General features: G+C 36.1%; 2 protein-coding genes across 2 annotated transcripts in view; one reads left to right on the forward strand and one right to left on the reverse strand.

The window, feature by feature from the left end:
• LOC146464278 (uncharacterized) overlaps window positions 1–14,183 on the reverse strand; it is a 47,345-nt gene that overhangs the window by 14,127 nt on the left and 19,035 nt on the right. The window lies entirely within an intron of this gene.
• Window positions 5,585–6,514, forward strand: LOC146464279 (adenosine receptor A3-like). Its single transcript, XM_085130020.1, has one exon. The coding sequence runs from the start codon at window positions 5,585–5,587 to the stop codon at window positions 6,512–6,514; it is 930 nt and encodes a 309-aa protein (XP_084986146.1).

Raw genomic sequence — 14,183 nt, forward strand, 5'->3', positions numbered from 1 at the left:
GAAAAATCTATGAGTTCATTACATTCACAGCAAGCGAATGTACAGTTTTGGATCAAATATAGACCGATTTCCATGATAAAAAAAAGGAGATTTTAAGGCTTAAATGATACAAAAATAAAAAAGTGTTTAGTTATTAATTTCTTGCATGCGTTAAAAAATATTTGAATACTTGCTTGAGAGGACGCTTTCACCCAAATAATTGTGTTCCTTGTCATGTTTATACGACACTTTTTAAGTAAATGGTTTTTTAAAACATCTGTGAAAAATACAGAATGTTTTAACTTGTCTTTGCCCAAATAAGCATGTCTTACAGTTGACAGTTGACATTCAGGGGGCGTGGTTAGTCATTTCTGTTTAATGATGTTTTTCTATAATTTGTTTTCAGTCTTTTGGTTGGACACTGACATACGACAAATGCAAACAAAGCGAGGAAAAAAACGAATACAATAAATACAAATGCTTTAGTGTCAGTTTTCAAGAAAAAAGAAACGTGGACCAATGCATACAAATAGCCATGTCTCGTTAAACTACATATAGCCGAATACAACGTAGCCTGGTTACCAGTCGTTGTACTGCTCGAAGTGGGAAAAAAGGACTGAGAACAAGATTGGTAACAAAGTAAAAACACCTGTAATGGGGATAAACCTGTGACGCACTTAAGAGCATACGCTCTCCTGAAAACTTGTTTTGCTTGTCAAAATTATAGCATCATGGCTTTTTGTAATTAGCTGGCGACACAAAACTCCAATTAAAAATATGACAAATGTAATAAGTTGTGTCTTTAAATTGTTTTTCAATATTTTGGGGGATGAATACGAATTAAAAGAAAACGAGAAATAATTTCAGTGTGCGTGGCTCCACAACTGACTTGCTTCAATCAAAGAAGCGTGATCATAATGTTTGTCACAGTAGCATGATTTTAGAAGGATTATATACGGCATTAAATTGTTGTCCAGGCAAAAAGAAAGCGAATTTAAAACCAAAAAAGAAACATAAAAAGCATCCTGACTCTGTCTACCCTCTATCCTTTACCGTTTGCCGCCATATTTAATTAAATGTTAGAGAATGACAATTTACGCAAAGCGTAAACCCGGGCGATGTTTCATGTGCCAGGACAGTCGTGCTTTTCTATTATGATAAGTTTGTGGTGTCGTTGTTCGACATTAAGTTTATACCAGGGTCCTTTATTGAATGAGATCTCTGTTGTGTTCATTAAAATGAGATCTCTGTTGTGTTCATTAATGACAGTAATTTCTTCCGCGCACCGGCCACTACAAGTTAACTTGCATTCTTAATTGGTTGAATAAAACTCGCATTTAAGATCACTATGAAAAACGTTGACTGACTCAATAACTTGAAACTGTTCAAACATCATCATAGAGGTTTTACCTTTTCTCTCACGACATACAAATTTTTAGTTCTCTGATTCTCTTTTTACTCCCATACCATGATAAAAAAAGGGAAGGTAGTTTGTTCCTTGGAAGAACAATATTCAGTAAGTCTGCACAGCTGCGACTGTAGTTAAAAGATTATTCGCTGAACTGAAATTGGAACTTCCTCTTTAATGATGTAACTGTCATAAAGAGACTGAACCAAGTCTCATTTTCTGTCATCTTCTCGCATATTCCTGTTACCCACCGTTCATAGAAACAACTCTATTGTGAATTAATATTCTTGGGGCGTTAGGGGTATTCAGGTAGCGTGGTATAAACACTTACAAAACAGACTTTTTTTGACTGAACTGTAATTTGTAAAAATTATAACATTTTCAGTGACCTTATCCTGATCTATCAAATTTCTTCTCACCTTCCTGTCTGTTAAATCCAGGTGCTTAAAAATTCATAAGATAAATTAAAGTTGAATGCAAGTAGTCATAATAAATACTTATGCAAAGCAGCGATACAAATTCAGCTCGTTTTGCACGGCAGTAACATGTCGCTCACAAACTTCACTACAGATCCAAAGCAAGCCTTATCCCAAGACCTGGCGTGTTCAACAGAATTTACTCTAGGAGTCCATAACCATTTCATAGTTCTTTTAGCGCTAAATGGTTTTGTGGCCATTAGCGCATTTCTGGGGAATACTCTGATCCTCGTTGCCCTTCGCAAGGAGTCTTCACTTCATGCGCCGTCCAAACTCTTGTTCCGCAACTTAGCGACAACTGATCTTTGCATTGGTCTCATCGTTGAACCTCTTTGTATTACTTATCTTATATCTTCCCTGAAAGAACGTTGGTTTATATGCCGCTATATAGTTGAGGTTCATAATACCACAGGCCGTATTTTGGGTGGCGTGTCTTTGTTAACACTGACCGCCATAAGCGTGGACAGACTTCTCGCCCTGTTATTAGGACTCAGATACAGACAAGTTGTAACTTTAAACCGAATATATCGAATCGTAGTTGCGTTTTGGGTTGTTTCCTCTGCCAAAGCGACAATACACTTTTGGAATAACCTTATAACATTGTGGATTGACTGCACTGTTGTAACACTTTGTGTAGTCACGTCAATCTTCTCTTACACGAAAATTTTCCTTACTCTCCGTCATAACCAGATTCACGCACAAGGTAACGTTAATCAAGGGCAACCAAACCAAACGGTTCAATTGAACAAAGCGCGTTACAGAAAAACAGTGTCCAGCGCACTTTGGGTGCAGTTTGCGTTAGTTGTTTGTTATCTGCCAGTTGCTGCCGTGGAGGGTTTGCGCCTGCAGAGAGGAGTCACTCCAGATATTTTCGTCGCTTGGCTTTATTCAGGAACGTTGGTTCTCCTTAACTCGACATTAAACCCAATTCTTTACTGTTGGAAGATCAGAGAAGTCAGACAAGCAGTAAAGGACACACTCAGGGGACTTTTTTGTTGATCTAGTTAATTCTAAAAATATTCTCTGTTAAGCATGGTAAAATATAATTTTGAGGAACCATTCTTTTTTAATTGGACTTTGTGAGTTTTGTATAATAGTAGAATGCCGCCTTTGTATCGGAAGTAAGACTAAAAATTGGATTCGTCAAAAATCCTTATAACTTATCGATTGGAAAGGAAAAGCTATTTGTAGGTATTAACTGTGTCATCTAGACAAACCAGCTTTTTTAACTAAGCAATTCGACAGAACGTTGAGAAGGTTTGAAATAAGTCAACTAGAAGAAAAAACATTAAAGATTGGCTAGCGGTTATCTCACAAAATTCGGGACAAAGAACGTGAGTGAACCATTCTACAATCGAGTAATGCTAGCAGAATCAAACTTAAATATTAGAGTAAAATAAAGAAGGCATTTTAAATTCTAATTTACGACTTCTGCGTTAAACAAAAGCATAACCGTTGACAGTCCTGTGGCTAGTTGTTTCTGACATTAAAGCAATAATTAATAAAAATTGTTTGATGATTTCTTTTTTCTTAAGATTTCTTTTCAGTCGACGTCTCGTTTGACGTGCTGAAAATGCAAACGGAGCGAAGGAGAAATGGGTAAAACTGGAGAAAACAAACCTGGAAAAGAAAATTGAAGAGAAAAAGCCCCATAACTGATTAGGTCAGCACGTGATCATATCTCATATGCCACCACTGTTCACGTGCTCGATCATCAGAGGTCAAAATTACAGTCGATCGTTGTCATACACCAATTTATGTGAAGAATTCAGATTAACAAATAAGGAATAACGAAGAAATGTCCAGAGTTTTAATCACACTTTGAAAAATCTATGAGTTCATTAGATTCACAGCAAGCGAATGTACAGTTTTGGATCAAATATAGACCGATTTCCATGATAAAAAAAAAGGAGATTTTAAGGCTTAAATGATACAAAAATAAAAAAGCGTTTAGTTATTAATTTCATGCATACTTTGAAAAATATTTGAATACTTGCTTGAGAGGACGCTTTCACCCAAATAATTGTGTTCCTTGTCATGTTTATACGACACTTTTCGAATAAAAGGTTTTTTTAAAACATCTGTGAAAAATATGAAATGTTTTGACTTGTCTTTGCCCCAATAAACATATTTCACAGTTGACAGTTGACATTCAGGGGGCGCGATTAGTCATTTCTGTTTAATGATGTTTTTCTATAATTTGTTTTCAGTCTATGGGTTGGACACTGACATACGACAAATGCAAACAAAGCGAGGAAAAACCGAATACAATAAATACAAGTTCTTTAGTGTCAGTTTTCAAGAAAAAAGAAACGTGGACCAATGCATACAAATAGCCATGTCTCGTTAACCTACATATAGCCGAATGCAACGTAGCCTGGTTACCAGTCCTTGCACTACTCGAAGTGGGAAAAAAGGACTGAGAACAAGATTGGTAACAGAGTAAAAACACCCGTAATGGGGATAAACCTGTGACGCACTTAAGAGCATACGCTCTCCTGAAAAATTGTTTTCCTTGTCAAAATTATAGCATCATAGCCTTTTTTAATTAGCTGGCGGCACAAAAATCCAATTAAAAATATGACAAATGTAATAAGTTGTGTCTTTAAATTGTTTTTCAATATTTTTGGGGATGAATACGAATTAAAAGAAGACAAGAAATAATTTCAGGGTGCGTGGCTCCACAACTTGCTTCAATCAAAGAAACGTGATCATAATGTTTGTCACAGTAGCATGATTTTAGAAGGATTATATACGGCATTAAATTGTTGTCCAGGAAAAAAGAAAGCGAATTTAAAACCAAAAAAGAAACATAAAAAGCATCCTGACTCTGTCTACCCTCTACCCTTTACCGTTTGCCGCCATATTTAATTAAATGTTAGAGAATGACAATTTGCGCAAAGCGTAAACCCGGGCGATGTTTTATGTGCCAGGACAGTCGTGCTTTTCTATTATGATAAGTTTGTGGTGTTGTTGTTCGACATTAAGTTTATTCTAAGGTCCTTTATTGAATGAGATCTCTGTTGTGTTCATTAATGACAGTAATTTCTTCGGCGCACCGGTCACTACAAGTTAATTTGCATTCTTAATTTGTTGAATAAAACTCCCATTTAAGACTATTAAAAACGTTGACTGACTCAATAACTTGAAATTGTTCAAACATCATCATAGAGGTTCTACCTTTTCTCTCACGACATACAAATTTTTCGTTCTCTGATTCCCTTTTACTCCCATACCATGATAAAAAAAGAAAGGTCGTTTATTCCTTGAAGAACAATATTCAGTAAGTCTGCACAGCTGCGATTGTAGTTAAAAGATTATTCGCTGAACTGAAATTGGAACCTCCTCTTTAATGATGTAACTGTCATAAAGAGACTGAACCAAGTCTTATTTTCCGTCATCTTCTTGCGTATTCCTGTTATCCACCGTTCATAGAAACAACTCTATTGTGAATTAATATTCTTGGGGCGTTAGGGATATTCAGGTAGCGTGGTATAAACACTTACAAAACAGACTTTTTGGACTGAACCGTAATTTGTAAAAATTAATACATTTTCAGTGACCTTATCCTGATCTATCAAATTTCTTCTCACCTTCCTGTCTGTTAAATCCAGGTGCTTAAAAAAATTCATAAGGTAAATTAAAGTTGAATGCAAGTAGTCATAATAAATACTAATGCAAAGCAGCGATACAAATTCAGCTCGTTTTGCACGGCAGTAACATGTCGCTCACAAACTTCACTACAGATCCAAAGCAAGCCTTATCCCAAGACCTGGCGTGTTCAACGGAATTTACTCTAGAAGTCCATAACCATTTGATAGTCCTTTTAGCGCTAAATGGTTTTGTGGCCATTACCGCATTTCTGGGGAATACTCTGATCTTAGTTGCCCTTCGCAAGGAGTCTTCACTTCATGCTCCGTCCAAACTCTTGTTCCGCAACTTAGCGACAACTGATCTTTGCATTGGTCTCATCGTTGAACCTCTTTGTATTACTTATCTTATATCTTCCCTGAAAGAACGTTGGTTTATATGCCGCTACATAGTTGAGGTTCATAATACCACAGGCCGTATTTTGGGTGGCGTGTCTTTGTTAACACTGACCGCCATAAGCGTGGACAGACTTCTCGCCCTGTTATTAGGACTCAGATACAGACAAGTTGTAACTTTAAACCGAATATATCGAATCGTAGTTGCGTTTTGGGTTGTTTCCTCTGCCAAAGCGACAATACACTTTTGGAATAACCTTATAACATTGTGGATTGACTGCACTGTTGTAACACTTTGTGTAGTCACGTCAATCTTCTCTTACACGAAAATTTTCCTTACTCTCCGTCATAACCAGATTCACGCACAAGGTAACGTTAATCAAGGGCAACCAAACCAAACGGTTCAATTGAACAAAGCGCGTTACAGAAAAACAGTGTCCAGCGCACTTTGGGTGCAGTTTGCGTTAGTTGTTTGTTATCTGCCAGTTGCTGCCGTGGAGGGTTTGCGCCTGCAGAGAGGAGTCACTCCAGATATTTTCGTCGCTTGGCTTTATTCAGGAACGTTGGTTCTCCTTAACTCGACATTAAACCCAATTCTTTACTGTTGGAAGATCAGAGAAGTCAGACAAGCAGTAAAGGACACACTCAGGGGACTTTTTTGTTGATCCAGTTAATTCTAAAAATATTCTCTGTTAAGCATGGTAAAATATAATTTTGAGGAACCATTCTTTTTTAATTGGACTTTGTGAGTTTTGTATAATAGTAGAATGCTGCCTTTGTATCGGAAGTAAGACTAAAAATTAGATTCGTCAAAAATCCTTATAACTTATCGATTGGAAAGGAAAAGCTATTTGTAGGTATTAACTGTGTCATCTAGACAAACCAGCTTTTTTAACTTAGCAATTCGACAGAACGTTGAGAAGGTTTGAAAAAAGTCACCTAGAAAAAAAAACATTAAAGATTGGCTAGCAGTTATCTCACAAAATTCGGGACAAAGAACGTGAGTGAGCCATTCTACAATCGAGTAATGCTAGCAGAATCGAACTTAAATATTAGAGTAAAATAAAGAAGGCATTTTTAATTCTAATTTACGACTTCTGCGTAAAACAAAAGCATAACCGTTGACAGTCCTGTGGCTAGTTGTTTCTGACATTAAAGCAATAATTAATAAAAATTGTTTGATGATTTCTTTTTTCTTAAGATTTGTTTTCAGTCGACGTCTCGTTTGACGTGCTGAAAATGCAAACGGAGCGAAGGAGAAATGGGTAAAACTGGAGAAAACAAACCTGGAAAAGAAAATTGAAGAGAAAAAGCCCCATAACTGATTAGGTCAGCACGTGATCATATCTCATATGCCACCACTGTTCACGTGCTCGAACATCAGAGGTCAAAATTACTGTCGATCGTTGTCATACACCAATTTCTGCGAAGAATTCAGATTAACAGAAAAAGGAATAAAGAAGAAATGTCCAGAGTTTTAATCAAACGTTGAAAAATCTATGAGTTCATTAGATTCACAGCAAGCGAATGTACAGTTTTGGATCAAATATAGACCGATTTCCATGATAAAAAAAAGGATATTTTAAGGCTTAAATAACACAAAAATAACGAAGTGTTTAGTTATTAATTTCTTGCATGCGTTAAAAAATATTTGAATACTTGCTTGAGAGGACGCTTTCACTCAAATAATTGTGTTCCTTGTCATGTTTAAACGACACTTTTTGAATAAATGGTCTTTTAAAACATCTGTGAAAAATACGGAATGTTTTAACTTGTCTTTGCCCCAATAAGCATATCTCACAGTTGACATTCAGGGGGCGTGGTTAGTTATTTTTGTTTAATGATGTTTTTCTATGATTTGTTTTCAGTCTTTTCGTTGGACACTGACATACGACAAATGCAAACAAAGCGAGGAAAAAAACGAATACAATAAATACAAATGCTTTAGTGTCAGTTCTCAAGAAAAAAGAAACGTGGCCCAATGCATACAAATAGCCATGTCTCGTTAAACTACATATAGCCGAATGCAACGTAGCCTGGTTACCAGTCTTTGCACTACTCGAAGTGGGGAAAAACGACTGAGAACAAGATTGGTAACAAAGTAAAAACACCTGTAATGGGGATAAACCTGTGACGCACTTAACAGCATACGCTCTCCTGAAAACTTGTTTTGCTTGTCAAAATTATAGCATCACGGCCTTTTGTAATTAGCTGGCGGCACAAAACTCCAATTAAAAATATGACAAATGTAATAAGTTGTGTCTTTAAATTGTTTTTCAATATTTTTGGGGATGAATACGAATTAAAAGAAGACAAGAAATAATTTCAGGGTGCGTGGCTCCACAACTTGCTTCTATCAAAGAAGCGTGATCATAATGTTTGTCACAGTAGCATGATTTTAGAAGGATTATATAAGGCATTAAATTGTTGTCCAGGCAAAAAGAAAGCGAATTTAAAACAAAAAAAGAAACATAAAAAGCATCCTGACTCTGTCTACTCTTTACCGTTTGCCGCCATATTTAATTAAATGTTAGAGAATGACAATTTACGCAAAGCGTAAACCCGGGCGATGTTTTATGTGCCAGGACAGTCGTGCTTTTCTATTATGATAAGTTTGTGGTGTCGTTGTTCGACATTAAGTTTATTCTAAGGTCCTTTATTGAATGAGATCTCTGCTGTGTTCATTATTGACAGGAATTTCTTTGGCGCACCGGCCACTACAAGTTAATTTGCATTCTTAATTGGTTGAATAAAAATCCCACTAAAGACTATGAAAAACGTTGACTGACTCAATAAACTGTTCAAACATCATCATAGAGGTTTTACCTTTTCTGTCACGACATACAAATTTTTAGTTCTCTGATTCTCTTTTTACTCCCATACCATGATAAAAAAAGAAAGGTAGTTTATTCCTTGAAGAACAATATTCAGTAAGTCTGCACAGCTGAGACTGTAGTTAAAAGATTATTCGCTGAACTGAAATTGGAACTTCCTCTTTAATGGTGTAACTGTCATTAAGAGACTGAACCAAGTCTTATTTTCTGTCATCTTCTCGCATCTTCCTGTTATTTACCGTTCATAGTAACATCTCTATTGTGGATGAATATTCTTGGTTCGTCAGGGGCTGACATAGGTTGCGTGGTATAAAGACTTACAAAACAGATTTTTTTGACTGAATCGTAATTTTTATTTTTATTTTTATTTTATTTATTTATTTATTTATTTATTAATTATTATTATTATTTTTTTAACTTTAAATTAATTCATTTTCAGTGAACTTATCCTGATCTTTCAAATTTCTTCTCAGCTTCCTTTATGATAAATCCAGGTGCTTAAAAACTTCATAAGATAAATTAAAGTTCAAGGAAAAAGAAACGCGGATCAATGCAGTCCAAGATCCATGTCTCGTTTAACTACATGTAGCCGAATGAGATGTATTGGCGAGGTAGCCTGGTTACCAGGGCCTTTGTACTGTCGCGAAGAGAAAAAAGGACTGGGAACAAGGTTGGTGACAAAGTGGAAACACCTCATTTTCGTCCCCAGAGCCTCCTGTCCCTCTTAGCCGGCGGGGCCTTCGCACGAGGGAAAGGAGGCTCTGGGGACACAGGCTGGCCTGGTGCAAAAAATAAAAGTAGCGTCAAAAAGAAATGCACCACGATGACGGACGCTAAAAAGTTGCTAAAGATTCTCCGAAAAAACCGTTGGCAATCTTTTTAACATATGTAGGTGTTATAATCAAACGGTTTTAATTAGAAACCACTCTGTCAATAGTTTCATGAAGGAAGTTGGCAAAAGTCTATTTTTTATGGGGAAAGGAAGTTTCGCTCGATGATAATTTCCCTAAAAAAATCTGTCAACCCTGTTTGCACAGGATAAATGAAAAAGAGTCTATCTTCGAAGGAGCTTTCTTTGGCTGAGACAAAAGTGAAAAAGCTCGCACTTCTACGCCATTGAATGGCTAAATTTCCCGAGCCTATCGGTGCAAACTGCTTCTCGCCAAAGTGCTGACGATCACAAATGGCTGGAGCATTCCCCACAAATTTCTAACTTGGAATAAACTACAGTAAGGGACATCTTCTCTCTCAGATCCTTTAGCTTTGCGATGTAAGGAGGCAAGAGGGCCTCTATTTCATGTATGTTGGTATCTAGCAGCAGTGTAAAATATGTTCTTTCTGTTTGAGTTCACTGCAATGATATGATGACAGGATCCACCATCCCTAAGGAATTTGAAATTACATCTCTTGTTTTCTCGGTTGCTGTTACTGTCAGTACAAGTATAGGTACATTTGGAAACATGGCACTTAGCATACCTAGCTCGGGGGTGGGGGGACTCTCTTATGAAAGGGGCGGGGATGCTCGTCGGAAATTTTGAATTAAACCCCTAAAGAAGACCAACCTGGGCATGGCCCTAACTTTTTGACCCCTAAAAGAGACCATTTTAAAACACAGACAAACAAAAAATACATTTACTTTTCGCGTGCAACCCTAAACGAAACCTTGAGTTCACGGCTAAATATTGTGGCGTTTTTTCCAGAACACCCTAAGTGAGGCCAAAATCTGAAATTTACACCCCTAAGCGAGACAACGAGCATCCCAGCCCCTTTCACATATGAGACCCCCCCCCCCCCCCCGAAACCTAGGAACAGGTCTAAAAATAATTATTTCTCTATGCATATTATTAATTATTAACAATGTTTAATATGCAGTTGTTTTGCAACATCCATTTTCTGATTGTTTTCTTTTTTGTTTTGTTTTTTGTTTTTTTTCTGGGGGCAGGGGGGGAGGGGGGTGGTGACGGAATTTGGGAAATTACCTACTTGAAAGTGGAAGAGGGCAACACAAATAATTTACATGTCCACTGTCATCCCTTCAAATCTTACACCTACTAGGATTATCTTTGAGACATAAAAAGAGTGTCACTGAAAATATGAAAATTCCTTAAAATATTTGTATTTCATGTCATAATAGAAATTGCATTCAACATTTGATCTTTTTTAGAACAACTTCTTTTTAATTTACTTAATATTTAGAACACTCGTTGAACCCAATGAACTCAACATAAGACTCTTGAAGGCTACAAACACAACATGATTAAACACACAAATGTCAATGCGTTATATAATAAGTGAATGAGTTAATGTGCGCTGAAGTCAAAATGGGTGAATTTATAGCAGAGATGGATAATCCAACCCAAAGAATATGTATGGTAGTTAATTTGCAGTTATAAGTACTAGAGATGGACTTCTTGTCTAGGAAAAACAACTAGAACTGACAAGTGTTTCTAGTTTGTCTGATAATCAGTCATCTGTGGATGACAGCATGGGCACAGATTATACTTCTAATGGAATTCATGCATGTATTAAAATGATTAAAAGCATAATTTTTAATAGAACTGAGTGAAGTGCAAAGTTCAATATTTAGCAATTTATTATACCCATTTTGAAATCACATTTCTTTTTGTCCCTGTTAATATTTATTGATTTGCTTCAAGAAACCCATTTTTTTAAGTGGTTATTATTATTTCATTTTATTTTCATGGGCTAAAGGGAGACAAAAATAGTGCGATTCGTGAATAAATCCCACTGTTGAGAGCCAATCAGATTGCAAGGATCACCAGTGATTTTAAAATAGGTTTAATAAACGTGAAACGAATAAATTATTGAATGATCCATCAGATGGTCCATCTGTATTATAAATCGAGCCCTCGAAATGCCACTTCCATCCAAAAAATGCGAACGTATTGTAGTCATTTTCCCATTCATGATTTGCATAACATTGTACAACTTAAATCGAACGACAAATTAACCCTCACAGGTTTGTATAGTGTGATTTATTTATATATAGGTCTAGAGTGTTCATATGTTTAAAAAGAAGTAGAGTAAAACTTGTTACCATTCTGCAATGAGATGAGATCCAAAAAATGGGAACGTATTGTAGTCATTTGCTATTAATGATTTGCATAACATTGTACAACTTTAATATAATGACAAATTAACCCTCACAAGTTTGTATAGTGTGATTTATGTTGATCACAAAGTATATAGTTCTAGAATATCTATGTTTATTGTGAAAAGAAGTAGAATAAAACTTGTTACCATTCTGCAATGAGGTGTGCCTCATCAACTACAGCGGCTTTGATCTTTTCCCTAATCTCAACACTGTCCAAACCTTCCTAATTTTTTTCCAATAAAATTATAATATTCCTTCCATTTGGGATACAGAGAAGTCGAACGATTCGCCTCAGAGAACCATTGCAGATGGTAGTTTCATGCTATCAAGTTTGATATCTGATCCCGCATCAGCACATTCAACGGCGATGCGACCAAAATGATGGAATCACTGACCTCCAGCCATGAGTCAAAACAAAGGGAAAAACTGGAATATCAAGGATTTGTAATCCTGTGTCCCCAGAGCCACTTGGTCCTCGTGCCCAGCCTCCAGATGCTAAGAGGACCAGGCGGCTCTGGGGACGAGAATGGAAAACACCTGTAATAGGGACAAACTTATGTGGCGCTTAAGAGCATGCGCACACCTGAAAACTTGTGTTGCTTGTCAAATTATATAAATTCATAGACTTATGTAATTAGCTGGCGGCATAAAACTCCAATTAAAAATATGAAATATATAATGACTTCTATCTTTTAATTGTTTTTCAATAATTTTTTGGGATGAATATAAATTAAAGGAAGACGACAATTAATTTCAGCTTGCGTGGGTCCAGTACTTGCTTCAATCACGAAAGTATGATCATAATGTTTGTACTGTCACGGTAACATGATTTAGCTATGATTATATGAGTAGTGCATGAAATCGTTGTTCCCTGAACTCCAAATTGAACTTCCCTTTTAGTTATGAAGCGATAATTTGTTTGAGCCTACCATGCTGTTTTTTATATTTTGTGACTAGCGTTTATGGACTCTCCGTGCTGCGTACTAACTGTATATCAATGTTTTTATGTATTAAGGTATCATATTATGGACTTAAGGACATGGATTGTCTGTTGAATTAAAGTCTTTGGAAATAGATAAAGTTGCAAAGAACGCATCCGAATGTTTCATAATTTTTGACGGTTACTTTCTGATAAAACCCATTGTTTCAACTAAAGCTCATAACGCGGTTCAGTAAAATTTGACAAAGTTAATTGACTTTAGTCGTCAATAAACTACGCCATATATAGCTTGAGCTTTTTTCCCGAGCACTGCCATAACATGGCGACAGCATTCTCTTGCAGAAGACGTCAAAGCAATTTTCTAACTTTTTAACGTACGTGCAGAGCCTTTGTTTCGCTTATGAAACATTTTGCTTTTTCACGTCAATCCTCGTTATCGTCGCTGCCGTATTTTCGTAAGGTCCCTAATATGTCTGTTGACGTACGGAAAATGTAAACAAAGCCGAATGACCAAAAGATAAGTCAGAGAGTGACATTCCAGAAAATAAATTAAGATACAAAAATTGAAACCGAATTTATCACAAACACAGCCCGACTCAACCTTTATAAACAGGAACTTTCAGTTTTGTAATAATATATATTGCAAGAAACAAGAGTCTACATATGTCAATAAAAAAAAACGTTATCACTACACATTGAACGTTTCCGTTAAACTTTCGTAGAGGTAAATATCATAACGGTAGAGGAAGCTCGCTCAGAACACTGTCATATTTCGACCTTTAATACTCGCGATATTCAAAAACGTTTATCAGTCAGATGACATTTGCATAATATGTTATTGAGTCGGCATTTGCCGCCATACTTAATTAAACGTTAGAGAATGGTAATTTTAAGAAACAAAGATCAAAAGCAGGGTGATTATTAATGTGGCAGGTCAATTGTGTATTTCTGATGTCAAGTTTATATCGGGATTCGTCTTTTACGTCGAATGCATACAAATTTTATTTTCTCTTATTTCAGTATTTTTGTAGCTCTGATAACCATACCATGATCAAAACTAAAGGTAGTTTATTCCTTGGAAGCACAATTTGAATTGAGCTTGCACAGGTGCGACGGTAGATAAAGCATTCGCTGAACTGCAAATTAAAACTTCCTCTTTAGTTATGTAACAGGGACAATGTGGCTGAAAATATCTCTCCTGCTGTGTCATCTTTTCGTATCTTTCTGTTAATTACTGTATACACAAACATTCCTACTGTGAATAAATATTCTGGTGGCGATAGTACATTAAGGTTCTGTGGTATACTGACTTATAATAAATAGATTTTTCTAATGAATTGAATTTTTTAAAAATTAATACATTTTCAATGAAATTCTCCTGATCTTTCAAATATCTTCTTCACTTCCTCTCTAATAAAACCAGATGCTTATAAAAAATTCATAAG

The sequence above is a fragment of the Pavona decussata genome, unplaced genomic scaffold (assembly GCF_977016875.1).
Source record: "Pavona decussata unplaced genomic scaffold, jaPavDecu1.1 SCAFFOLD_166, whole genome shotgun sequence".
In the NCBI taxonomy this organism is placed as follows: domain Eukaryota; kingdom Metazoa; phylum Cnidaria; class Anthozoa; order Scleractinia; family Agariciidae; genus Pavona; species Pavona decussata.

Coding starts and splice junctions, on each gene's coding strand:
- LOC146464279 (XM_085130020.1), top strand. CDS start 5,585: ATGTCGCTCACAAACTTCACTACAGATCCAAAGCAAGCCTTATCCCAA.